The sequence below is a fragment of the Panthera tigris genome, chromosome A3, assembly GCF_018350195.1.
Source record: "Panthera tigris isolate Pti1 chromosome A3, P.tigris_Pti1_mat1.1, whole genome shotgun sequence".
NCBI lineage: Eukaryota > Metazoa > Chordata > Mammalia > Carnivora > Felidae > Panthera > Panthera tigris.
The window spans coordinates 101,406,298-101,433,243 of record NC_056662.1 but is presented as its reverse complement, the minus strand read 5'-3'; the positions used below and the strand labels follow the sequence as shown (position 1 = coordinate 101,433,243).

Below are 26,946 nucleotides of genomic sequence, written 5' to 3'. Positions count from 1 at the left end.
TCGACACGAATACTCTTTGTTATATCATTTCAATGTTCTGGCACCTCATTTATTCATTCGTTCACCGTATATTTATTGCCCCCGTCAGTCAGCCGTTCCTGCTGTGTCCCATGGGCGGGATGGTATGTGGATGATTCATCTTCTCAGGAGAACTAGCTCAGGCCTCACTAAGCTCAGGTAGGGACTAGGATTGCTTTGCTCACCTTGTCTCCAGCATCTGGCATGGTGCCTGGCACACGGTGAAGGCTCCGTAAATGGTTGCACGCCTGCATGGGTACGTGGATGCATGAATGAGCTTCCCGCTCAAGGAAGGGCAGCTGTGTTGGGGGTGGATGAGGCCGACTGCGGCCTGCCCTTGTCCTACTGATGCCAGGTGGAGTTTGGGCCCCACAGGCCAAGGCTCCCTGCCCACTGTGTGCCTTCTCTTCTAGGCCTTCTACTGGTCTATCCGAAGTGAGAAGCTTGAATGGGCTGTGTAAGTGACAGCCCCCTTCCCCCCACTCCCCACCCCTTCCCCGTCTCTGGGCCTGTCCTCCCTCCACCTGCCCACCTGAGAGTTGGAGGAGCCCCAAGGCCCCGGACAGTGCTCCCCCACTGAGTGAGGGCCAGTTTCAAAGCAGGTGGAGGAACCTAGGTCACATCTGGAGGTGGGGCTGGGGATGACAGGAATGGATGAGCTGGCTTGGAAGGACTGACTCCTCTTGGGAGGTCCTGGGTGATCTGGCTCCCCAGTGAGAGAGGGTGGAGGGTGCTGAGGCTGTGGGTGCCTCCTGGTGGCCTTTGCCCGGCCAGTACCCCCAGCCTGATTCTCTGATGTCCAGGGACGAAGAAGACGCAGCCAGACCAGAGAAGGCCCAGCTGTCTCCCGCTGCGGGCAAGATGAACAAGCCCTTCCTGCAGTTGGCCCAGAACCCCATGGCACCCACCTACAAGCAGGGCATCCTGGCCCGGAAGATGCATCATGATGCAGATGGCAAGAAGAGTGAGTGCTGCCCTGTCGCTGTGCGGGGCTTACGTCTGCCATTGAACCAGAGTGTGTGCGTGCGTACTACAGTGGCTATGTACGGGTGTGCGGAGAGATCGCACAGGTCAGGGACCGGCGCCTGTGTTCTTTCCTTGCTGGTGACCGTGTGCTGGGCGCTATGTAAGATGCCAGGGGGTGGGGGCGCGGGGACAAGACAGACCCTGCCCTCCAGGGTCCCTGTGGTGAGGGGAAGTCAGACAGTCGCATCGGTGTCTGGGATAAAAGGTAGAGATTGGTAAGTGGTGTAGGGAGGGTAAGATCAAATACGGGGGGGTGTGGAGAAGGGCTAGGTTTTGGTTTTGTTTGGGGGATGAGATGTGGGGGACAGGGACGGGTCAGGCTTCTGGGACATGATGGTATCTGAGCTGAACCTTGGAGGAACGGAGGGCAAGAGGGCATTCCCCGTAGACAAAGGAGTAGACGCAGTTTGCTCTGAATGGGGGTGTGTGTGACAGAGAACAGAAGGAGGTGCATTTGGCCTCATCCCTCAGACCGGTGAAGGCTTTAGAGCAGGCCAGCAACAGGACCGGAGCCAGGCTGGGAGGGGACTCTAGGGAAGGAGGCCTTCTTCTGCTTGAGGACTGAGTCCCTGTGCCTCTCTGGATGAGACCAGAACGATGTCTAGTGGGACTGTGCTTGTGGGTGGGAGTGTTTGGAGAGGGGGTGGCCGGCGTGGACATCGCTTTTGTTGTTTGTTGTTTGTTGATTGCCTGGGTGTGAGGCATGGCGCGTGCTTGCTTGTGACTGTGTTTTGTTGTGTTGCTATGCTGCGTGTTTCCGTGGACCCTGGGCAGGGACTGAGTTGGTGGGGGAGGGGGCCGTGTGTGTCTACGTGTCTGGATGGGGCGCCCACCTTTGTGTACTCCTGGGGCAGCGCCGTGGGGCAAGCGCGGCTGGAAGATGTTCCACACCTTGCTTCGGGGGATGGTTCTCTACTTCCTGAAGGTAGGAACGGGGTGCACACCCCTGACGGGCAGGGTGGGGGAACAGGGAAAGGCCCAGGATGGTTCGGAGGGTGGGCAACAGATGATAACCTCTTTTCTGGGCCCCTGGGCCCCGTGGCAGGGAGAGGACCACTGCCCTGCAGAGGAGAGTTTGGTGGGGCAGATGGTGGACGAGCCCGTGGGGGTGCACCACTCGCTGGCCACCCCGGCCATCCATTACACCAAGAAGCCGCACGTCTTCCAGCTGCGGACTGCCGACTGGCGGCTCTACCTCTTCCAGGCACCGTAAGTCCTCCCGGGGTGACAGCAGCAAAGCCCCCGCTCTCCTCTCCCCATCTCTTGCTCACCCTCTGATGGCTGCTGGCCTCTCCTCTCCCCATCCCTTGCTCACCCTCTGATGGCTGCTGGCCGGGGCCGGGCGGGAGTGGCCTTCTTCACCAGGAAGCCTGAGAATGCTGGAGCCTTTGGAAGGGGTCCTAGGGCGGCCCCAGAGGCTGGTGCTGCCTGCTGGCCTTCCCTGACCCCGGCTGCTTCCCCAGTGCATCTGCCTCCCGCGTGTAAGTCCCGGTCAAGCCTCCCAATTCCGAGCGGAGGATTCCAGGAAGCCTCTAGCAACTGAGCACTGGCTTGGACATTTGGTCTACAATCTATTGCTTTCCCAGATTTTCCTCTTTGAAGGATGACTAACACCACCAGCAGAGGTCAGCCACCTCGATCAGTGGCAGCGCTTCTGGCTTTTTGAGGCGCTGGGTCCTGAAGCAGACCTGGAAGACTGTGCAGACCAGACCGCAGGAAGCTGGGGGCGAGGGGAGGGGCGGGACCGACCCTGTGACCTTGGGGACCCACGGCCTCCTCTGCCCGCAGCACTGCTAAGGAGATGAGTTCCTGGATCGCGCGCATCAACCTGGCCGCCGCCACGCACTCGGCGCCGCCCTTCCCCGCAGCGGTGGGCTCCCAGCGCAGATTCGTCAGGCCCATCCTGCCTGTGGGCCCCGCGCAGAGCTCCCTGGTACAGCCCCCGGAAAGGCCGGGTGCGGCGGGGAAGGGCGCTGCACGGGACGCGGGACGAGAGGGGAGGTGGGAGGGAGGGGCTGCGCACCTGGGCCCGGGAACGAAGTGGGGTTTGCGATGGGCTGTGCACCTGGGCTCGGGAACGGAGGGGAGCGGAGAAACAGCTTCCCCCTCTGCCTCCCGCTCCCAGGAGGAGCAGCATCGATCCCACGAGAACTGCCTGGACGCTGCCTCCGATGACCTGTTGGATCTGCAGAGGAACTTACCGGAGCGGCGCGGCCGCAGCCGAGAGTTGGAAGAGTACCGCTTGCGGAAGGAGTACCTGGAGTATGAGGTCAGGCGCCGAGTCTCCGCCCGCCCGGCTCGCTCCCGCTCCCTCGGTTGGGCCCTCTGCCGCCCTCTCGTGGCCGCATCCGTCCTTGCAGCCTTAGTTTCCCCGGCTGCCCTGGCGGAGGGAGGCCCTGTAGGCACCCGCGCGGGCAGGGGCTTGCGCGAAGTGTGCGTGTCCTTGTGCCCTCAGACCTCTTCACTTCTTGTCGTGGGGGCACCCAGCAGCTGCTTGGCTGTCCGCAAACACTCACAGGGGACGTTCTTTTTATAACTTTCTTTCACCCAAGAGTATACTGTATTTGGCTTTCCCTAAATAGAAGGAAAAACGATTTCAGTTGAATGATCTCCCCTAATACCTACCTAATACTAATAAGCAGTATTTATGGAGCCTGTGTTACTTGCCTCTATTATCTTGTTTACTTGTCTGACAACTCTGAGGTAGGGACTGTTGTCCTGACTTTACAGATGAGGAAACTGAGGCAAAGAGAGATTAAACAACTTGACCGAAAAGGATGAATTCACATGCCGCTCCAGTCAGGGCCGAGCCTCATTTATATTAGCCCAATGATTGATGCCAAAATGGCTTATCCCTGACTCCCCCCGCCCCCGCCCCACCTTACACCCAGATTCTGCTACGGCCTCTCATCCGTGCACCTTCTGGGACCCTATGCCCGAGGGGTAGGTGAGGGGCACTGCTGTGCACACTGGGCCTCACGCTGCCCTCTCCCTGCCTGTGACCAGCTGCAACCCGTAGCCAAGCCCCTGGCCCTCCCCAGACCTCACTCCCCTCTGTAGAGAGCAGAGACAATGCTGCGTGGGCCCCCCAGCCACCCAGGGCTGGGCTGAGGGTCCAGCGGGGTGGAAGACGGGAACGCGCTTAGTACGCTGGGACCTGTATCCCAAGGCTGCTAGTTACGGAGGCCTCAGGAGTGTTAAACAGATGAAGGGTAGTTAGCATCTCTCTCTCCAGATGCCAATTGTTAAAATGCTATTCAGACTCAATTAGGCTTCAGTACAGATGTGAGCTGTTTGTGCGCCGTGCTGCACAGATCAGGCCTAGCGGGTTATGGGTCTTTTAGTGTCTCAGAGATGTAGCACGTTCTGGAGACGTTAGTTACAGCCCTACAAGGCGGTGGCGGTTAGAATAGGGCTGGGCTGGCGGGGGTCCGGATGATACTATCCAGGTAACCCCAGGGCTCGGACGCGAGGCTGCCGTGTTCTGCAGTCTGGTTGCTGGAGCGTGGGACAGACATTGGCTGTTGGTCTAGCCCTCTTCCACACACGTGTGAGCCGTCTGCCCCTCGAGATTCCAGCTTCCTCCTACCCTGCAGCCAGGGAAGCGCTAAGGTGGCGGGGCCCGTGTGTTGCAGAAAACCCGCTACGAGACGTACGTGCAGCTGCTGGTGGCCCGTCTTCACTACCCCTCCGATGACCTGGACCTGTGGGAAGAGCAGCTGGGGAGGGAAGCCGGAGGCACTCAGGAGCCCAAGCCCAGCCTGAAGAAATCCCACTCGAGCCCGTCCCTGCACCAGGACGAGGCCCCCACCACGGCCAAGGTGAAGCGCAACATCTCAGAGCGCAGAACTTACCGGAAGATCATCCCCAAGAGGAACCGCAATCAGCTGTGAAGCCGACGCCACCTCCCAGACTCTGGCCCCTGCTCGGGGCGGACCTGAGACCCCACGGAGGAGGCTTGTTTCAGTGGGTCCGTGGTGGGGGACGAGGCCTACCCCTTTCCCACGGAAGGACAACCCCCGTTCCCCTGTGGTCCTCGCTCCCTCCTGCGTTCACTGGAGCTTTCCCAAACTGCTGCGCCCACCCCCACGGCAGCCCCCAGCTGCCCTGGTCCCCGGTCACTTCCGAGGGAGGAGGGAGGTCCGGGGTTTGGCTGCACTCCCGTGTCACTCTCTACCCTTCCACAATCCAGAGTGGCCACATTTCTTGGGCCTGGGGGCAGCTTAGCACTCATTTGAGCATCGGAGTACCCCTGGGCTTCCAGAGAGAAGCTGGGGCAGAGGAAGCCTCTGGGCAGTCAAGTTAGGGGAGCCATAGTCCTGAGGAAGATCTTGCTCTGGGGATCAGGTGACCTGCTGTGAGAGGTCCTGGGAGAACCCAGCCAGCCCCCGGTGACAGAGAGCAGGGTTGCCCAGTGCCACCCCCTGACAGGTAGGCTTTTCGGGCAGGGACTCAGCTCGGTGAGGCTGACTCTGGGGCCCTGGGCCTTTGTCTCCTTCCCCCCCGATAAGCATCCGTGCACCAGGGGCAAATGAGACAGGCCCACGTCACACACACAATTGCTAATCATCGGAGCAGAGCCAATGGTGGGCAGTGAGGGCCAGAAGGGGTTGGGGCCTCCAGAGCTCTGTGGAGAGGCCTGGGAACAAGGGGCCTTTGTTTCACCAGAGCAGGGAAGGAGGTTCTCCAGGTTGGGACCCTGAGAGAGGCTGAGGGGCAAGAGGTGGTGTTGTACCCCTTGGGGGCTCTCTCGGAAGGAGCTTGTCTGAGAGCTGTGAGGGCCAGTGGAAGCCTGGCTCCCTCCCACACACCCCATTCCTTGCATTTCATTCCCGAGGAGGGGCCCCAGGTTCCCTTCCGGGCCCCTCCCCCTCCTGCACCCTCTGCCCCCCTGCCAGCTCACAGGGGGCTTTGCTGCCCTCCCTGGGAAGTCCCCTTGTGCTGCCCTCTGGCTGCCTCCCAGCTGGGCTCTGGGGGAGGTTCCGGACACTCAGGGACCTCGGGCTCTGCCTGCGGGAAGGAGGCTGGGCTGGAGGAGCGGGCCACCATTGTCTCTGTTCAGCCAAGTGTGCGAGCAGGCCGCCGGCCAAGAGGGGCCTCTGCTGCCTGTCTGCCGCCTGCTGGCTGACGCACTGCCTCTCCAGCCTTCCCGCCGGGGGGGCCCCCCTCCTCCCGTCCACGCTTGTCACCAGCCCCGGGACCTGAACTCTACCAAGTGGGGCTGGCCCTTGGGGACTGTGAGGGGTGTCTGGCCAGGGCCCAGGGCTGGGCCAGGTACCCAGTGGGCACACACTAAACGCAGGCCAGTAAAGAAGCAGGTGTGCGTGCATATGTGAGGAAGGGGAGGGCCATCCTAGGACACACCTGTGCCTAAGCGTGTCTGCGTGTGAATGCGTAGGTCTGCGTGCATGTGTGTGGGACGGAGTCACACATTTATAGGCTGTCAGCGCTGGGGGGACCTCAGAATCATCTGTTCATTCCACTCATTCATGCATTCATTTCACAAATACTATTGACCATTTCTTATGGGCCAGTACTAGCAGATTCCAAAATCACTTGAACACGTCTCTGGCCTCAGGAGGTAACAGTCCTGTGGTCTTGTTCCCTGCTGTCCATACAGAACCACACTTTATCTTGCTGGTAAAGACCCATTCCCACCCTTTGCTCAGGGATTCGGATTCAGTAGGTCTGGGTCAGGGTCACGGATACGTATTTTTAAAGCAGCCTGGGTCACTGATGTGCAGCTAATAGGTGAAAACCTAGCATCAGGTGGATGTGACTTGCCCTGGGACTGATGCTTACAAGCTTGGCCTTGAGTGGATTATTTGACCTCACTGAACATGTATCCTTATTTCTAAAACCACAATAAAAGGCAGAGGCGTGCCTGCGTTTGTGCATACGTGTGGCCCTTCTATGCACCTTCGCTCATGTCTCATGTAGAACCGGTGCCTCTCTTTCACCCCGGGGAACATGAAGCCTTCAGAGAGATCGGGACTGCAGGGCCCTGCCTGGTCAATGCTGTGTAGGCTTGGCTTGGCCTGGAGGCCTGGGGAGGTGGAGACTGGGTGGTTAGGCTGCAGTTCTGACATGTGGCCACGAGAGGGCGGGCTTGCGTCTTTCAAGCTTCTGGAGCCCGGGGGCCCAGCTGCAGAGCACTGCTCCTTGAAGAAGAGGAAGTTAGTCTGTATGTCCCCGGGGCCATCACCAGAATCAGGACCTCCCACTTCCCTACACGCACAGTGGTCCAGGCCGGGCCTCCCACCTTGTGGAGAAGTTGGCCAAGCAAGGATTGGGACTCTGACATCTTCCTGCAGATGGAGAGGGAAAGGGTTTCTGGAGCTGTGTGGGCGCGGCCTGGAGTTCCCTACACAGCTGTCCCTACAAAAGTGAAAACTGAGTGAGCTCCAAGTCCCAATCCTGAGGTGTGGGGCAGATCCAACGTACGGGCCTCTGTCTGACCTTGTGTCCACCCTCACTTCCTTTCCCACCTGGGAAGTGGGTTTGGTGGGTCTCTGCAGAAAAGACAGGTTCGTGGTGATGAGCTCAGGCTCCGTGAGGCTGGCTGAAGTTTGGTTCCTCTCCCTTCTAGGGGGGGCTCAGCCTCCGGGGCCTGCAGCGACCCAGGTGATACCCCAGATGTGATCTCTTCCTGGTGTCCCAGCATCTCTGTGTGGCTTTCTACTGATAACCTTCATTTGTTGGTTGTTTGCCGGGCACCGGGAAAGAGTGAAAGGCCACTGAGGTCCAAGGCTTGGGTCCTTTCCTTTGGCGGCCAGAGTCAGATGGAGACGACAGGTGGGCTATGTTGGAAGGAGCTGGGCTGGAGGACTGGGATTAGCCAGGGTGAGGGAAACATGGCCGTAAGTGTGGGCCCAGGCCGGGTCATACGGGACCTTGCATGCGGCCGAGGAGTGTGCTTTACCAGCAGAAGAGGCAAAGGCTCATGGCTTGGGGGGCAGCCAGCCTGGGAAAAGGCTTTAAGAAAATGAAATGACTTGAGTGAATAAGGCTGATAAGTAGGGTCAGAATATGGCCTGGGGACATTCTCTATAACTATGCAACTTTTCTGTGAGTTTAAAAAAGAAAAAGAGGGGGCGCCTGGGTGGCGCAGTCAGTTAAGCGTCCGACTTCAGCCAGGTCACGATCTCGCGGTCCGTGAGTTCGAGCCCCGCGTCAGGCTCTGGGCTGACGGCTCGGAGCCTGGAGCCTGCTTCCGATTCTGTGTCTCCCTCTCTCTCTGCCCCTCCCCCGTTCATGCTCTGTCTCTCTCTGTCCCAAAAATAAATAAAAAACGTTGAAAAAAAAAAAAAAAAAGAAAAAGAAAAGGCCTGGAAACTTAGGACAGCCTGGCAGTCCCACATCTGGTCCTTCTCCCTCCCTTGTCCCCCACCCCCACATGCACGCTGGCACGCACTTGCACGTACTTCTGGGTCTCCTCAATGCCACACTCTCTGTAACTGCTCCTCTGCCAGCTTTTCTGGATGCCTCTGCCCGCTTGCTCACACCTTTATCTGTTTGCCTTGCGAACAACTTCCAACATCCTCTGTACCCTTCCGTGAAATGGGGACACACCAGAAGGACCACTGATGACACTCAGTCGTCAAATCCAATGTCTTCTCAGCCTTCATCCCCCTCACCTCTCAGCGACCTCTGACCCACAGACCTGCCTGACCCTGCATGAGGCCCAGCGCAATCTGGTCTCAGCACCCGGGACCTGGAGTCGGACTGCCCGGGGTTGAGTCCCAGCTGTCCCTTTTGTGGCTCTCTGACCACATGCCAGTTACTTGGCCTCATATGCTTTGGTTTGCTTCTCTATCAAATGCGGATAATGACACCATGTACCTCACAGGGTCCTTGTGAGGAATAAGTATAATTATGCACATAAACATCTCAGAACAATGCCTGGCACAGAAGGAAAGCTTAGCAAGTTAGCTATTAGTACGCGGCCTTGCCAGTCTTACCACATGAGCCCTCCCCTCCTTGGGGCCCTGCTTAGGTTCTGCTCTTACAATTCAAGGCCTTGACTTTCCCTCTGCCTGGAAGTTGCAAACGACAAATCTTAACTCCAATAGGCTTTAGCAAAAAAAGGACATTTAATGGCTCCCATAAAGGGACAGTCTCTATCCAGGTCAGATGACGCTCGAGCTAGGGCTCCACGCGGAGCAGGCCCTCTGTTCTTCTGAGCTCCATCTCCCAGGCTAGGAGGCAGGAGCAGCACTCACGGTAGCAAGATGGCCCTTGTAGCTACCACCTTCTTGGTGCAAGCCTAGCACATAGAAACTATCTGCTCCTTGGAAAGTTCAAACTCAAGTCCAGGAACAGAGTCCCTCTGAGCTGCCCACTTTGAGCCATGTGCCCATCTCTGAGCCAATCACTAGGGTCAGGGGCCTAGGGTAATCAGAGTCTACCTTCTGAGATGGGGGTGGTGGTGAGGTAGTGTCACCCCAAAAGATGGGGACTGGGACCAGCGGCTGAGAAATTCTGAGTACTGCTAGTCCCAGGAAGGGGAGGAAACCAACGATCCGGAGGCCTTCTCCTCCAGGACCTTCCTTGAGCCCTGCTCCCCCAGTTCAGTCTGTCTCCCTTCCCCTGTCCTCCTCTCATCCCCTGCCCTCTTCTTTCTGTCTCCGCTCCCAGTAGAACATAGGCTCCCCAAGGGTAGAAGCAGGGCATGTTGGTTTCCATTGCTCTGAGCCCAACTCGTACAGTCAAGAAGTGTAAATCTCGAAACTGTATCCTCCCTGGGCTTCCAGCCTCCGTGTTCTCCTGGCTCTCCTACTTTCTTACATGGTCTTTTACTGTCTTTCTTCCACTTGCTTCTCCCACCCCCGAAGTCAGCCTTCCCCAAAGGCGCAACCTTCTGGAGGCCTTCAGGATAGCTTCTGGGAAAGCCTCGTGATGTCGGCTTTCAGCTCTGATCTCTGTTCTGCTTTTCAGACCCGGGGGTCTAACTGTGCAGGACGCGGCCCTCAATCTTCCTGGAGATGGTAAGTTTCCATACAGATGTACTCCCCTGTTTCTAGTGATGATTCTGTGACAGTTCTGTGACAGCTGATTTGAGAGGCAACGTACCAGGATTATGAGGACATTTGAGCCAAATGGGCTTCTGCCTCACCGGCAGTGTCAGGTGGAAGTTTCTGGTTTCCTGATGTCTTTGTCTCCGTCTGGTGAGACACGGACAGGGTCTGGAGGAAGTACGTGGACAGAAAAGCGATGACTCTCTCATTCAGCGAACGAGGACAGGTGAGAGTGAAAGTCCTTCCACCTGGCCACCAAGGGGCTCGAGGCTCATTTACAGATCAACTGTGGTGGCCCAGGACCACTCTTTGTATATTTCCCGTGGGCCTGATGCTTTATTTCTTATTTGTATTTTCCTAATTTATTACATGCATTTCCTGTGAGCTGTCTCAAATCCTCTCTGGAACAAGGTGAGGAATACATTAATATTTAAAATAAAATAAACAAAATGTCAGTGTGTGTGTGTGTGTGTGTGTGTGTCTTAGGTTGGAAATTCCTTAAGGGCAGGGACCATGTCTGTTTATACAGCACCTGGCACAGTGTCAAATTGAAGCTTAACAAATGCATTTTGATGAAGAGGGAGAAAGAAGCTGTCTGCAGGAAGATAGGGAGATTTAGACTGCACCCTCCAGCTACCCTTCCACCAAAGCCCCTTTTTCGCAAGGGGTGCCCTTCATACTCTCTGTTCCTGACCATCCAGGTTCCCTCCTGTCATCCCTGCCCTGTCCCCACTCCTCATGACCAACCCTGTCCTCATCCACACCTGCTCTCTTACAGACGTGCCCCTTCCCCACACAAACACAGCTCCAGACACACCTCGCTCGGGGCTTCCCCCCAAAACACCCCGCCCACCCTTTCACCCGCTGCCCCAGCCCCACAGGCTCAGCCAAGGCTGGGCAGCAGCGTGTGGTGCTAGGAAATGCCACCGGCGGAGCCGTTGGAGGTGCTGTCCCTACTCGTGCCTTGGCCCCGTGGGGGCCTCCAGCCAGGCGGGGACCTGGCAGAGGGAGGGAGAGGATAAGCCGCTTCAAAACTCCAGATGCAGCAGTTAAAAAGAGGACAGAGGCAATGATCCTTCAAATTGCCACATCTGTATAATCTGCCTTTTATTTTCTGCTTCATGAAGTTTTATTTCCTATTATTTATTCACCTCCCCGCCCTCCCCTCCCCCGCCTCCGCTCCTCCTTAGCAGGCGACATGCTCAGATGGGCCCTGAGCCTTGGCCTGGGTCTCAGCCCACCCCCACCCAACCCCCACCCTGGGCCGGCTGCTGGGAGAAGGCACCTGCTCCCCCCTCCTATGGCGCCCCCCCCCATCCTTGTGCTGCGGCCCCTACAGGCCCCTCCCTCCACTCTCCAAGGGGAGCTTGGCTGCAGTGTGATGGGGGGAAGGGATCAGGGATGTGAGGCCTGTCCCCCAAGACGGCTGACACTGCCACCACCACTTAGCAGGAGCTTATGGGAAAGAAGAACCCAAGGCCCTGGAACCCACAGCCAGGGGGTCTCCATCCCTATGTACCCTCTCCCCGCCCTCCTCTCCTGTGCCTCATTTCCCACCCTCAAGGCCTCTTCCTTCTGCTGTGATCAGAGAGCTGGGTGGGGGGCGGCCTGCTGAGCAGGGGCGTATTGAGATGGGAAGAAGGGGGACCAGCCAAGCCTGCACTGGGAGGGACAGCTGCCCAGCTGTTTAGGACCTGAGCCCCCTTGTCCTGCAGGAACAAAGAAGCCGCTCTGAGAAAGACCCAGGCTGGAGTGCGGGGAGAGGGTGTTTGGGAAAGATCGTCTACATTTTGCACTCCCCTCACCTAGCACCCTCCTTATCCCTCCTGGGGACACACAAGCACAGGAGAACAGCCCCTTTCTGGAAAGAGAGGTTTGGCTTTTAGGCCCTGTGGGTTCAGGGTTTGCAGTTGGTGTTCCTAGTGGCTGCTTCCTGGAGAAGACAGGGATGCCAGAGAAAGGCCTGGCAGGGGCAGGGAGGATTTCGCAAATATCTGAAACCTGAAGGCACTTCACATCACCTCTCTCAAGGCCTTCATCACCTTCCCGCCTTGTTCTGTCGTAGTGGCTTTCAGTAAAATCTCAGTTCTAAGTTCGGAGGGAGGTGGGGTGGGGTGGGGTGGGGGATGGTGTAATCCAATCGGATTCATCTTGTTTTCCAGTAGATGCCTGTCACAGTCTGGCACATAGTAGGTGGGTCGGGAAAGACTCCCAAATGAATGAATGAATCAATGGATGGGAGGGCTCAGCAGACTTTCCCTGCCCCAGCCTCTGTTAACTGTGGCTTATTAGTCTCACTCTGGTTTCTGCCCCAGCCCTGGAATCCTTTTGAAGCCTGGCTTAGTTCCTCCAGCTGAGACGGGGCCCCTGGGTGAGTAGGGCACCAAAAGCCACCCCGTCCCCACCCAACAGAGACGCAATTCCAAATACGGCAATATGGTGCTTCCTATGGGGTTCAGTGGAAAATTACCTGGGGAATTTGGAAGAAAGAGGGCTTCATACCTGAACCAGTCAGATGAGGCCGGTAATGCCTTTCACTGACCCAGGCAACCACTGAATCACAATGTTAGGGCCGGACATCATCTCGGCCCAAGCCACACATTTTACAGCTGAGGAAACTGGCCTCCCCTGGGGTCTCCAATGGGGAGGAGATGGGGAGGGGCCAGAGCCCCGCACCCCAGCTCTGGGCTCCTTAGCTCCATCACTGGCCACTCGCTCTGGGGGAAGGGTGGGAGAAACAGAGGTGATGGCCAGGGGCCCCGTTATGATGACAAGAACTAGCAGGTTCCAGTACCCCCCAGAGTCAGTCTCTACACTGGCAGGCGGAGCAGCCCTTTTCCTTGGCATCGGCAGCTAGTTTCACCAGCCCTTCTTTCTTTCTTAAGCTTTTCTCTTTCTCTTCCTTTCTTTCCGTTGGTGGGGAAATGAGTTTCCATTCAGACCAAGCTCACCCCTTCAGGGACAATTTCTTTCCCCAAGGGGGCATCAGATCCCCTGGAGGCCGATCGATAGACCGGGCCCAAGGAACTTTCTGGCCACACTCCTTGGGCTGGGGCCGCGGGGTGCTCTCATCTCCCCAGGGGGGCCTATGTTGGGGAGCCGAGGCCTCCCAGGAGATGGGGTGGGGGGCGGGGGATGGAAGGGTGGAGGGGTGGGGGGAGGCACAGGCTTGGAGGTGGTGGGAAGATAGGAGACCCGAACGTGACTTCCCGGTCCAAGCTCCGGGCAAGGCCCGGGGCGTAAGTTAAGCTTGCTAACAATGCCCCCCTCCCCAAGGCAAACAAACGAAAACCAAACAAAAAAAGATTTATTTGCAAATGAACAGCGGCTCCCGTAGGAGGCCTGGGCGGCGGGCTGTGGGCCCGTGTGCGTGACTGTGAGCGCCCGGTGGGCCCGGCTCCCTCACGCGGGGGAGGGTGCCTTGGCTGTGGGGGAGGAGGACGTGGAAGTGGGGGGTCTCGGAGCGGGTGGGGGCCGGAGGCGCGGCGGGGGGAGGGTGTTGGCTTCACGCTGGTACTAGTTTGATTTATCCCTAATGAGTTCTCAGCACATGGCTGCTCCCGGCGCACTCCGGGGGCCAGCGCGGCCTCCCGCGGGCCCCAGCCCGCCCCGACTCCAGAACAGCCGCCGCTCGCTCAGAAAAGAGCCAATTTCCACACTGCACAGTCCGCTTCACTCAAGGGGAAATCACATTTCCCTGGGAGAGCCGCAGGCAGTCACTCCACAGCCTGGCCAGCTGCCACCAGGCACAGATGCGGGGGAGCAGGGCCCCGCTTCCCCTCTCCCCTCGCCCAAAGCCCCGCTTCCCGCCGCCCGCGGGCCCCGAGCCCCTGCCCCAAATCTCCAGGCAGCCTCTCAGCGGCCTCTGCTGCTTTGCAAGACCAGGAGAGAGGGTGCCGTCCAGGGGAGGATGCTGGCCCGGAGGGGACCCTCCTTGCCCGCTTCCTCTGGCTTCTTAGAAGGCCAGGCGTCTGGTTCCGTCCAGGGGCTGGGGCACATGGAGGCGGGGTTGAATGTGGTGGGTCTGCCTTCAGGAGACAAGGCCTCCGTGCCTATGTCCCACGGTCCCCCAAACAGCCAGGGGAACAGAAGAAGGTAATGAGAAGAACAAGAAGCCAAAAGATAAGCAGATGGAGAGAAGAGACGCACGTCCTGGCATTTGTGGAGCAGGACGCAGGACCTCTAAGCCCTTCCCGAGCGGTCACTTCCTCTCTCACGTGTCCACACCCCTGCGGGACGCAAATGGGGGCGGAAGGAATCCTTTGCTCCGGACCCAGCGGAGGAGGAACTGGAATAAGAAACTAAGAGATGCAAAATGTCAGGACAAAGAGGTGAGAGAGGTTGAGGGACGGGGTTCTCCACAAGAATCACAGCTATGGTCACTCAGCCTGGTCACTCCCTGTGGAGGGTGACGCATGAACTGCGGGCAGAGGAACAGTTAGATCCCCTATAGATGGAAGTGCTTTGTGACCCTAAAGGTAGGACGGCAGCTGCCAAGGGATGGCCGGCAGAGAAACTCACGGCCAAGGACAGCGGAAACGGGGTCAACCCTGGTGCTCCTGGGCCCAGTCCTACCGCCTCCGCCTGTAGCCTGACCTCTGGACCTTCCATCCAGCACTGTTTGCCCTGTCAGGAGAGCATGGAAGTGCCCTGGGTGCTCACGTGCCTGCCATCCCTCCCCACAAAGTAAAAGCCGCCTGAGGTCTCTGCAGAAGCCTGGCCACATCCAGGTATCAAGGCCCTAGATTAGGATGCAGAGTTGGCCTTAGATTAGGGGTTGGGCTGTGGTCCCTGCTCCTCTGAATGACCTTGAAAAAGTCAAGTAATCGTTTGCTCTCAGTTTCTCCACGTGCAAAATGGGGCCGATGTTCAGAATCAGAGACAAAAATTGATATGAATGAGCTTTATAAACAAAGACTAAGCCTATGTGGAGGATTAGCATGTCTTCTGAGGATGAGGGAAGATGGGGGTGGGGGTGGGGGGACAGTTAAGTAGGGAGTGAAGGGGGACCGGACAGGGACCTCCAATCCCCCTTGGCCTCCCTCTGCTCCTGAAGCTCAGTCCCACCGACCAGGGGGTATTGTGATCTCCAGGCCCCTCCTCCTGCACCCACCCCAAAGGACAAGGACATCAGGAGTCTCCTAAAGAGGACCTAGGTGGGTACACGTGTGCATTGGGGGAGGGAAGCAGGAGGATGACGCGGGCCGGCAGGAAAGCAGCAGCCCTAGCAAGTGCCTCGACTTCCCTGGTCTCCTACTTCCTGTCTGAAAACTATGGCCACTGACTGCTCTTGCCTGAGCTTGTTGCCAGGGTGAAGCGCGTGCCCGCACGCGAGGGACAGAAAATTCACTTTCTTTGCTAACAACTCGTGGCAGGGATATTGGAGAAGGGAGAGAGGGGTTGGAACCCGCCTGGGGCTGGCCTTGGAGGCAAGACTCGCAGCCGCCCCTGTCCTCACCCCTGCAGGCTGTGGGGTCAGACTGGAGCGTCCACACAGCTCCAACCCACCTTAGAAAGGGGGGGGTGGGTTCTGTCTGCCCCACCTGGTGGCCCCGGGGGGTTTGAGCCGCTCTGTGTCTTAGCCGGAAGCTGTTCAGCTGCCTTTGGGGGTTGCCTGGCCCACTCAGACCTCTCGGAGCTTCTGGTACCCTGGGCTGGCCCCCCTGCGCTAGGAGGGGCAGAGGGGGTGTGGGGAGGTGTGGTGGGCGGTGGGGGTCACTGAAGGGGATGGAGTGAAGACGAAATGATGGAGCAGGAGCTGGGAGAGCTGCCTGGAAAGCTGAGGAGGCCTCCCCACACCGGCTGTGACTGGGATTGCTTTGGTTGCGAGGCAGGTGGGTGCCTCTCTCGCCCGCTCAGGCCCAAGCCTCACCTCAAATCCTCCTCCGCACACGCTCTACTCCCACAAGTCTTTGCAGAAACCAGGGCCTGACCTTGCTCCCCGGCAAACCGACCCCCTCACATGCAGCTACTCACGGGTGCTTCCCACATTCCCGCGTCTCCTCCCTCCTCACAATCCTTTACCCCCACCGGGGCCACCCCAACTTCTCCCAACACTGCCCCCAGTGCTGGGGCACCTCCAGTCGTCGCTTTCCCCCAATACAGAAACAACTCTATTTTCTGAGACCCAAAGGGGGACCATGGTTTGACCGTGGATCGAACGTCTGGACAGGCACCGTCTAGTAGGACACATGGCCGTTGGCCCACACCACACACTAGCCAACACCCGCTTTGAGCACAGTGCCCTGAGACGCTCAGCTCACCTCAGAGAAAGGGAGGGGAGTTCAGAACCACGGTTACCTGCAGCAAAAAAGCACAGCCCAAGTCTCTTTGTCATTTGGGGGTTGGAGAGGGCCTGCCAGGAGCACCAAGTGTTCCCAGAGAGGGTTCTGTCTGCAAATGCAAAATCACTCTGCAGGCTCCTTGGGGCGCCATGCATCTCAAAGTGATCTTGGAACCAGGGCGGGGTGGGGGGGGCACTGTCTTAGGGCTCAGGGACCCAGAGGTTCGAGATGATGAGGAGCCTCAGATACGACGGGATTCAGTCCTGCTTCCATGCTCATAGCTAGAGGCAAGTGCTATTCTTGGAAAATGAGCCTCATCTCAGATCCCCTCAGAAAAGGAGACGGGTTTTCTCTGCGGGAGGGTCCCATGGCTCTACTCTCGTACCATCCTTGGCGAGCATCCCTGGCCTCTCTTTAGGGAGGATGGTGGGGCAAGAGGCCTATCTCTCTGCCTCAGCCCTCCTAGTCTTGGAGTCCTTGGTGGGTGAGGAGTTTCCTCTCCATCTGACAACCTCCCTTTGCTGCCCTGTCGTCAGCATTCACCTGGGCACCATGCTACACAGAGCCCTGCCCCTAGTTCCAGCTGTGTCCCCGGTGGAGAGGGTCCCCACAGGCCAAGCACCCTCGTGGGGGCACAGCCCTTGCAGTCACCATTTTATGTGACCCTTGTTCTCCAAAACTTCTTAGAAAGGGATTGTCTGCCCTGCGGCCTCCCTCACCCCCTCCTGGCCCTGCATGCCCAGGGCCACCCATTGCTCGGTCTTTCCAAGAGGACTTGATTGAACCCCACCCCCCCCCCACTTCCCACCTGGGGCAAGTTATTTCATTTTGCCGGAGCCTCAGTTTCCTCAAATCTCGAATGGGGCTAATCCCAGCTTAATTTATGGGAGGCCCTCCACACGGAGCCTTGCACACAGTAGAGCCCGGGAAATGTCTTCTCCTTCCTGTCACACCGCAGGGCGCATGGGAGCGGTTACCTGGGCTCCGGTTTACAGTGTTCCCAGAACCTTCACCAACCCTCCCCGCTGATTCTCTGGCTTCCTGTGAATAACAGGAGCAGCTGCTTGTGGGGAGTCTACGATTGGCCCGGCATCGTGCCATGTGCTCATTTTAATCTCACATTCACTCACAGTGGAAATCAAAGCTTAGGATAAGTGGCTGCCCGGAGTTAAACATCTATTAACAGAGGGAGAGGGAGAATGCCAAGTCAGGGCTCCTGGGCATCAGACGGTCTTTCAACCCCCCCACCCCCCACCCAACATGAGTTCATTGTCCACAGGGCTCTGGGGTTCTCTGGAGAAAGCCCAGACCCAGGGTGCTTCCTTCCCCAGCTGACCCCAAAGCCTGAGACCAAGAGTAATGGTTTATTGAGTTATGTGGTAATGGTGGGTTGTCTTTAAAAAAAAGAAAGAAGCGTCAAGGAGAGAAAGCCCAACATGGCAGGGAGACAATTCACTGAGAGGCCAAAGTCTAGGGGTGGACAGAGGGAAGCTTGACCCAAACAGAGCTTCATTTACAGTATTTACAGTCAGGCTTCTGGGGCAAGGGCTGCGAGGGGGCCAGAGGGGGAACCTCCATTGCTGGCTTCAGGGGGTCGCCTCAGGGTCTTTTCCGTTGCTGTGGGCTTGGGTTGTAGGCTGCATACCTGGCTTGGCAGGGGCAGTGGGGAGAGGGAAGCGGTCCCCGGCAATTCTGCCTCATTCTGCCCCCCGGGAAGGGCTGCAGCTCACTCCCCAGGAACCGGGGCCCTGGGGAATGTCTGTCTCAAGCTGTAATAGGCCGACTGGCTGGCAAGGAATGATCCACCGGAGGAGAACCTGGGGCGTGCTCACACATTCTCAGCAGCAGGCGAAAGGCAGGCCCTTGACCGCCAGGTGGAGCTTCCGGCTGACTCCACCCGGCCCTCAGCCCGTGGCCGGGAGGGAGGCGCGGAAAGAGCCAAGCAAGCCGAGTGGAGGAGGTGGACGGCCAGAGCCTCGGCTGTGGGGCAGGCTGCAGGTGACGATCAGCGGGGCTGTGGGGGGACAGCCTCCGCGCCCGGCTGTGGTGTGCGGGCTGGACAGAAGTGCTTACAGCCCAGGACCGCCAGAGCGCGTTGATGGAGCCACAGACGCCTTTGCGGCCCTAAGCCCCTCGTGGGGCGCGAGCCGTCCCTCTCAAGCTCCTCGGCGGTTCCCTCCTCTCTCCACATTTCTCCTCCAATTCTGTCTCTTTTGGAATGGGGCAGTGCTCTCTCCCTGGAACTCCTGCCCCTCATTGCGGAGTCTTTAGAGGACAGTTTGGCCTTCTCCAAAGTCATCCTGTCTTTCATGGTTCATTAAATCAACCACACAGGGAGTGAGCCGCAATGCTGGACTTGTGGTTATTTTTCATGTAATAAATAAAGATTCCTTTGTGTGACTCTCTGGGGCCTGTCCCAGGCCAAGTCCTCCTGTTGCTCAGTTGCTCCCACTGTCCCCATGGCAACTACAGGTGGTCAAAGGCCGTGGCAGTGGTGGGCGGTGCGCTTGGCCTTGATGTGGAACTGTAATAATATGGGGAACCTGGACGTGTTTTAAAAAAAAAAACAACAACAACACTGCTGGTCAGAAGGGGAAATTGCACCACAGCCTTCCCCTGCATCTGCTAACCTTTAAGACAACACAAGTTAATCATCTACCCCTCCGGCCTATCTGATCATCAAAGATTAACTCCTCTCTGGGCCTATTTCCTCCTTCCCTGGCCTCACCTTTGGGTTTCTGGCCAGAATGAGAACTGTTGGCTTCTTGCCCCTCCCCCCACGATGGCTTTGACCTTCAACACCCTCCTTTTCAGGGAGAGGGCAACTGAGAGCAGTTACATCTGGAACCTTGAAGAACCAAGCGCACCTGGGGATCACTGGGGCCTTCCCCAACCTTGCATACACAGTGCGAGGTCAGAGAATCTTCTCCTTAGGGCCCATTCTAGTCAGAAGGACTAGAATCCTGACTGGCCATGGGGGATGTGCGTTTGAGGATCTCCACAGGGAGGCTCCCTACACCTGCAGGATGCGCAGCCCAGGAAGGCTTGGCGGGGAGGTGCCCTGCCCCTGGCCCATCTCAGCACCCTCATCCTTTCTGGCTAAATTGTACGGAAAGGTGAGTTGGAGTTGACCCCTTGTGGCAAACAGAGCCCAGGTTAACCACCCTCCCAGTCATTTTTGGAATGCCAGAAGGTAATGGGAAGAAAGGGGGTTCTTGGGGGATGGCTGGTCCTGCCAGGCCCTTGGGGTGGGCCACACTTGCTCCACTGCTCCTCTTGGGCTCAGGTTTGTTCTGAGACCCTCAAGGTCATCACTCAGGGAAACTCTAGTGGGATTCTTCAAGCCACTTATGGGGCTTGGTTTCCTAAAAAGCTTCCTTACCCAGCCCATGGCCCCAGGGCAAGAGAGGGGTGAACAGGAGCCCATAGCTCACTCTCTGGACCTCCATCCTGAAGGGTGTCCACATCTCAAGCCAAATATCAGGAAGGTACTGAACAAAGGGTCCCCGTATGAGGGTTCTGGTGCTGGATAATGAGTACCAGTGCGCCACTTAGATGGTTAATGTGTGTGACAGGACAGCCTTATTTGCACTCCTGTAGGGCGTCCTTGCCTCAGTGTCCCTGCTGCTGCGCTGTGAGCCCCTGAAGGCAGGAAGTCCACTCTTAGACTTTGCTGGAGTCCACCTTTGCCCTTCCAAGGCCTGAGCCCTGAATCTCACACAGAACCAAGATTTCAGAGACATGGCCTCAGGCAGTAGGAGGGAGAATGATGCCGAGAAGTCTCTTGCTTGTGTGCTCTCCCTTCAAACACCTAGGTACTTGGCCTTCCCTCTACCTGCTTGGACTGCCAAGAACACCTGTCTCCCAGAGGCCCTCCATCTAACCTGGGCCTCCGGGCTGCCTTTCAGGCAGACTTTTGGCCCAGTCTTGTACCCCAACCCTGCCCCACACAGCAGAGGGCCTGGGCGGCCCCGAGGGGACTTACTCAGCAAGCTGGAGTTGGGGAAGCGCCAGGCCTCGCCGTAGGAGGAGTAGGGGGTGTGGCCGTAGGCATTGCCAGAGTATTCACTTCCTGTTGGAGGCACACAGGTGAGAGGCCTGTGAGGTGGACGTACCAATGTAGGCTTGGGGGTGGGGGAGAAGGGTCTGCAGGGCTGGCACTGGGCCAGCCCTGGGGGCATGGACAGCCAGGGCAGAGACCATGTGAGCTCAGATGTCCCTCAATCCACCCTTTGGGGGCCCCTCAGCCTGCATCAATTTGGACAGGTACCAGAGGCGCCGCCCTGACAAGCTCAGTCCTCCCAGGTAGCCCAGGAGGGACGTGACATTATTGTGCCCATTTTTCAGGTAAAGAAGCTAAGGCTTGGAGACCTCTAGAAGCTCACACAGCTGAAGGGTTTGGTGATGTTTGGAAGCTGAACTGTGTCTCCGGCGCCCAGGTTCTACCACTTTTTCTGGGCCTGGACCTTCAACAGAAGACCTTTCCAGGAGGGGCAGAAGGGAGTGAGCGGGGTCACAGAAGCAGCCATAGAAAGAATTAGCACGTACAAACTTTTTAGCCTCCCTAGCTCTGAGTTTGTTAGGGACGGGTGTGGGGTGTGTATGAGGCTGTGGCGGTGGGGGAAGGGGGCTGCTGAGGATTAGAGGAAGGAGCCCAGGGAGGAGCCCTGCAAGGCACCAACCTCTTGGGGACTTGCTCTGAGGACGTGGGGGTCCCATCCTAAGTGGGCCACTTGAAGCAAACTCAGTGCATGACTTCCAACACAGCAAATCAGATCACCTCTTTCTGTGAGTGGATTCTTGGCTTTACCAAAAAGGAATGACTTACCAAAGAAATGACATAAGGATTCCCTTAAGTAACAACAAACCCAAGCAGACTGCACCATTACCATGGGGACTTGGTGGGGAGCTTAAAGTCTGCAAAACATGTTCCCATACACTATGCTCCTTTGTCCTCATCAGCATCCTATGCAGCACCCATTAATATGGCCAATGGAGAGAAGAGGAAATTGGAGTGCCGCAGGATTAAGCAGTTTGCCTCACATCAAATGGCAGAGCAGAACTTGGCCTCAGGGCTCTTAACTCTGAATTTCGGATAATCCCTTTATGTGCTTCTGAGACAGTTTCGTCTGAAAGCCAGGTTCCTGCCAATCCTGCCAAACCATGAATATCTGCACCGCCTTTCAGAACCTCATCTGCTATTGGGAGCTAAGAGCCTTCGGTGGCTTCTGGTCTCCTTCACCGACACTGGAAGGGAAGCCTGAAACTGCCTGGCTCTGGAGCCGGCCTGCCTGGAATCAAATCTCTGCTCCCAAATCTCCCACTTCCTAGCTGTATAACCTTGGGCAAATCACTTAACCTCTCTGAGCCTTGCTGTCCTCATCCGTAAAATGGGACGAATTATTGTCTCTATGTCATGGTGTTTTAGGGAGGATTAAATCGGATAATATACGTTAAACGTTTAGCCCCACTCTTGGTATATAAAAAGCACTCAAGAAATGCTAGCTTTTACTATTTTCCCATCAAGCAGGCGCTAGAATAAAGCTCAACCGAGGATCACGAGTGAAGAAACTGCTCCCCAGAGAGGGAAAGACATTTACCCCAGATCCCCTGTTCAGTTAGAGCCTGCACTAATCATGCGCCCTAGCTCCTACCCCAGGGCTCTTTCTTGTATCCCACAATGGAAACTGTTCCCCATTAACCGCTGTTGTATCCTCGATTTGCCTGGTTTCAGAACACCCTAGAAGGAAGCTGATTCTACGTGGGCTACACAGCCGGGGCCTCTAACCACAACCCCCACTCACCCCACCCCCTGCCCAGTGCCAAACACTACTGGCTTCGAAGGACAAGGAAGAGAGGTGGAAAATACAATGTGTTTCCTCTCTCATTTTGTCACTTATTCATGCATTCACTCACACGCTTACTCATATACTGAACACACATTCACCAAATACCTATGTGCTTCGATCACACGGAAGCTGGCAGAGGGGTTGGGGCACAGGAGGCGGCACGCACCTGGGTGCCGCGTCTTCCCACCACCAGACCCGTCAACCTGCATGCAACCCCAGTGGATGAAATGTTTCCGCATCCGTGAAAGGCCAACCCGTCGTCTTTGCTCCGCATCCCACCCCTCTCACCTTTCCAAGGACTTTCCCCCTACAATCTATCCCCTTTTTTCCTGCTTCATCAATGCCTCCTTTTCTAATTCACCACTTCTTCCAGGCAGCAAACATGCTCTGCCATCTTCTGTTTTAAAAAATTCTCTTCCTGCCGCGTATCCAGCTACCAGCCCCTTTCTGTGCTCCCTGGTCTCTGCCCTCACCTCCTCATTCCCCTCCAAACAGGCCAGTGCTGATCCCCTGAAATCCCCACAGCCTCCATCCTGATCATTCCAATGGTCACTTCGATGCCCACCCCACCCCCTCAACCTCCTAGCCAACCTTGATTCAGGTCATTGCTCCCTCTTTGCCTTTGGGTTTCACGATGCCTTTGCCATTGGATCCACTGTTCCCTCCCACTCACTCTCCTTGCTGGTGTCTTCTCTGCTCAAGCTCTAAGTGCTGAAGGCTTGGTCTGTGAGCTTTCTGTGATTTTCCATCCACATTCTCTTTCTAGTGATCTTGTCAAATCACTTGGCATTAAATAACAGCTTGGTACAATGGCTGAAATTTATGTCCTAGCCAGAATTCGTTCCTTCAGACATATATCAAGTGCCTACTAACTTATTAAACCGGGTATTTGGAGGTGTCTCAATCCTATTATGGCCCAGTAGAACTCTTGATTTCCACCTGCCACACATTCTATCCCTTCCTCTCCTGGTCTCCCATATATATACTCGCCAGCACCACCATCCACGCATTTTCCCAAGCTTCAAGCCTAGGAGTCATTCTTGCTTCCTCTGTTTTGGAACCCCCACAGCCAATTCACCAAGTGTTGTTGGCTGTACGGCTAAAATACCTTCAATGTCTCTTTTCTCCTCCCTCACTGCTTACCCCCTCCCCCCGCCCAGCCCAAGCCACCAAGGTCTTGCAGGAACTATTACGGTTGTCCGTCCCCTAACTGGTCTCTGTGCTTCTTCTTTTGACTGTCTACCTTCCAGTCCCACTAAGCTCCTCCCAAGAATGAAAGAGCAGTCTGTTTCCCCGGCAGTTGTCTTAAAATTCGACCCAGCCACTACCAACATCCCCTCCTTTTGTAGTGCCTTCCCCATTTACTCGTTGTTCTTGGATATACTCACCAACTCCTTTTTAAGTGTGATCGCGCTAAACTAGTTCCTGCCTTGGGGCCTTTGCACTTGCTGTTCTTTTGGGCTGGGGGTGGTTTGCTCTAGTTTATCACTTGGCTGATCACTTTGAAAACCGTCTCAAAGAGGTCTCCCCTGTTCACCCAATCTAAAGTGGTTATCTCCTCTCCCCGTGGCTCTTTAATACATCATCCAACTTTACTGTCTTCACAGCACTTGCCACTATCTGAAATGATCTTGTTTACTCATGTGTTGACTTGTTTACTGTACTTTTTTCTTCATGATTAGGTTGTAAGCTCCATGAATAGAGGGGCCTCCTGCCTTCTTCACTGCTATATCCTCAGCATCCTATACCATAGATATTCAACCAGTATTTGTCAAGTGAAAAAGAGATGAATGGATGAAAGGACGCAAGAATGGTTTAAAGGCTGGAAACTGGATGATGGATGATGGAAAGGTAGACAGATGAAATGATGGATGTATAGAGGGATATATGGATGGATGGATGAATGGATGGATGGGTGGATGGGTGGATAGAAGGATAGATGGATCAATGAAAGGATGGATGTAAGAAAGGATGGATAGATGAACGGATAGAAGGAACTATCAATGGAAGGAAAAAATGGAAAGATGGATGATGGATGGATGGAAAAATGTGTATAAAGATGCATGGATGGAAAAGTGAGTAGATGGATGGACGGATCCATCTATCTGGAGTTGTCAGTTCAGCTCTAGAACTGGTGTGAGGGTCATCAACTCTGTTAATGGGGCAGGAAAAACAACAACAACCATGAGAAGGCAAAACAGATGATGAGTGGACAGGAGAAGTCTGTGTCCTGGTCCTGTTCTTGTGTCATTTTGCTATAGCTTGCGTTGTTATTTCTAGTATTGGGGGAGGCAGTATGGTGTAGTAGAAAGAACCCTAGATTTGAAATCAAAAGACCTGGGTTTGAACAACTCAGTCACATGGTATAGGTAATTAAGGCCCTGAGCACACTCCTTTGCTTTTCTAAGCTCGTTTCTTCATCTATATTAAACTAGAATGATACCAGCTTCCTAATTTTATGGTGAGGATTCAAGAGGAAAGTTATATCTGTGAATGGCCAGGCACACAGGAATTAATGATCTTTTCCTTCCTTCCACAAATGATTGAAGAATGCCCACTGGCATGCCTTGCTTTAAGCATGTATTATGCATCTAACACACAGTCAGCACTCAGTGAAGTTTTTATTAATTTTAATAGAAGGAATCACCGTTTAGTCAACTGGGAGATTGCGGCTACTATAGAGATGGACAAATAATTTTTGTGCAAAAAAATTCCTTAAGGATTAATTTGTACCACGGAGTTCCTAGGAACCAGAGGATACATTTAAATAGTATTGCATTTTCTGAAACCTGATTTACATATGACTTACTGGAAAGTCCATGCACTGCGCAAGGCAAGGCCCACCCCTTTTGTAATTCACTTGAAGTTGATGTTGTAGTTGTGCTATTTTTTTTTTTTTTCCACAACACTCACTCAGGATGAGATCCTTCTGGAAACACCTGCGGGTCTTTGATGAGAGGCCCAAACCTTCCAGCTACCTCACGGGTCATACTCTGGGCCCCAGGACCCCCTTGCCCTGGGCCTGGCCTTGGGGAATGATTCATAATTAAGAGAAAAGCCCTGTGCTTTCTGTTTCCTCCTCCTCCTCTAAGCAGGCGGCAGGGAAAGGTGGAGAGGTTGGAAGGGGGATGGGGGAGCCGACTGGAGCCTGGGATTTTGATTGAGAGGCCCCATTATCCACACTCTTAAAAAAATAACCGAATCTTTTCCTTTTTTATCTTGACCAATCTCATTTCACGCTCCAGAAGAGGAAGGGAGGGAGGGAGGGAGTCCAGGGCCAGGAGGGAGAGAGGAGTCAGTATTCTGTATTTTCAACGCTGCATTAAGCACATCGCCACGGTAACCAGGCAGCAACAAGTGCCAGCTCAGCAGGTTCCCAGGGAGCGCAGAGCCTCCTTGCCTCCTCTCTTCTCCCTCCCCTCCCTCTGCCCTGGAGAGCCCAGCCCACCTGCTTCAGCACAGGGCACCCAGAGTGGGTGGCTGGCAGAGAACAGCCCCTGCCAGGGAGGGAGGGAGGGAAGCAGCCTGGGTGAATGTAATGTGTTAAGTCTCTGGGGTCAGGGCGTCTGCATGGGGGTCACAGATGTCCTGATTCAGAGCTCGTTCCAAAAGCTCCACGTCCTGGGGCCTCTTGGGGCAGTAGATATGACTCGATTCTGCCCTGTCCTCCCTTGGGTCCTTTCTATACGGTTCCTAAAAGAGTGAGTGAGATTCGCCCAGAAAAACTCCTTGTCCTCACTTGTCTAGACCTTGACACCCTGGGTCACTATTGGGTGATGATCACGCCGGTGGATAAAGAAATCCACATGACTGGCAGGCAGTATTCCAGGACAATGCCAGTGATGATGGAGAAATCCTTCCAGCTCATGTCCCTGCAGTACCTTTGGAGTACCTAGAACACGGGTCCTGCCCATGCAGGGTTGAGTGAATGTGGGGTGTGAAGGAAGGTATATTTCAACCATCTTCATCATCATCATCATCATCACCGACCCCATTCATATTCAAGTTTTACAGAAAGGGTGTACAAATGCATCAGAGTGAAAAAACTGGGAGACAATGGGTTGCTCAAGGGCCAGGCTTGTGTTTAGCTCACACTGTCCTGCAGACCCCTAAGGCACCCTCCATCAAGCCTCACTGAGTCAACGGAAGAAGTGGCAGAGTTTGGGTTTGAACACTGGCCAGTCTCAGCCCTGCCCATTTCATCACAGGGAATCTGGGAGAAGGTGGGAAGAAGGAAGCTGAGCCGGGGAGAGTTAAGGAGCCAGGACTGCAGTGAAATCTTTGCTCCAAGCGTTTCCAAGAAGATGCACCCTTTGGTGGGTCTTTCAATGCCTTTTGGGAAATCTGTGCATGGGACGCACCCTGCCTCTTGGCCCCTCTTGCTCTACCTTTGGCCAACACTTCCTGTTTGCAGTACTCCCCTCCTGCCCAGCCCCTCCCCTTACCTGCCACCATGCCTGCGATGGCAGAAGAGGCATAGCTGCCCTGTCCGCTGGTGGGGATGTGGGGTGGGTATCCGGGCAGCGTGGGCCCCACCATCTCTCTCCCTGGAAAAATACAGCAAGGAGTCATTAGTTAGGCCACTGTGGGCTTCTGCGCTGTCTGTCTTGCTTCCCTGAGGCTCAGCGAGTCTTCCCTCATGCCACCACCACTCTCCTCAAAGCCAGTCTCCAAACCCACTCCCCCTCCTCCCTTCTCTGAGCTCAAGCTTCTCCCTCTGTCTGGCCAACAGGACACAGGCTCCACCGTGCA

At 55.9% G+C, this 26,946-nt stretch overlaps 2 protein-coding genes across 7 annotated transcripts in view; one reads left to right on the top strand and one right to left on the bottom strand.

Annotated features, from left to right (window-relative positions):
- The window catches only part of PSD4 (pleckstrin and Sec7 domain containing 4), a 35,235-nt gene extending 28,292 nt beyond the window's left edge, over window positions 1–6,943 (top strand). For all 6 annotated transcript variants that reach the window (XM_042981957.1, XM_042981958.1, XM_042981960.1 and 3 more), the window contains 7 exons: window positions 432–475; window positions 822–982; window positions 1,899–1,969; window positions 2,090–2,253; window positions 2,833–2,977; window positions 3,170–3,313; window positions 4,680–6,943. In XM_042981957.1, coding sequence (XP_042837891.1) covers window positions 432–475; window positions 822–982; window positions 1,899–1,969; window positions 2,090–2,253; window positions 2,833–2,977; window positions 3,170–3,313; window positions 4,680–4,937 — 987 coding nt within the window. In that variant the 3' untranslated portion in view covers window positions 4,938–6,943. The remainder of the gene's footprint in view (window positions 1–431; window positions 476–821; window positions 983–1,898; window positions 1,970–2,089; window positions 2,254–2,832; window positions 2,978–3,169; window positions 3,314–4,679) is intronic.
- Window positions 6,944–17,694: 10,751 nt separating this feature from the next.
- The window catches only part of PAX8 (paired box 8), a 62,258-nt gene continuing 53,006 nt past the window's right edge, over window positions 17,695–26,946 (bottom strand). The window contains 3 exon segments of the mRNA XM_042979842.1: window positions 17,695–18,888; window positions 20,331–20,417; window positions 26,640–26,741. Coding sequence (XP_042835776.1) covers window positions 18,812–18,888; window positions 20,331–20,417; window positions 26,640–26,741 — 266 coding nt within the window. The 3' untranslated portion in view covers window positions 17,695–18,811.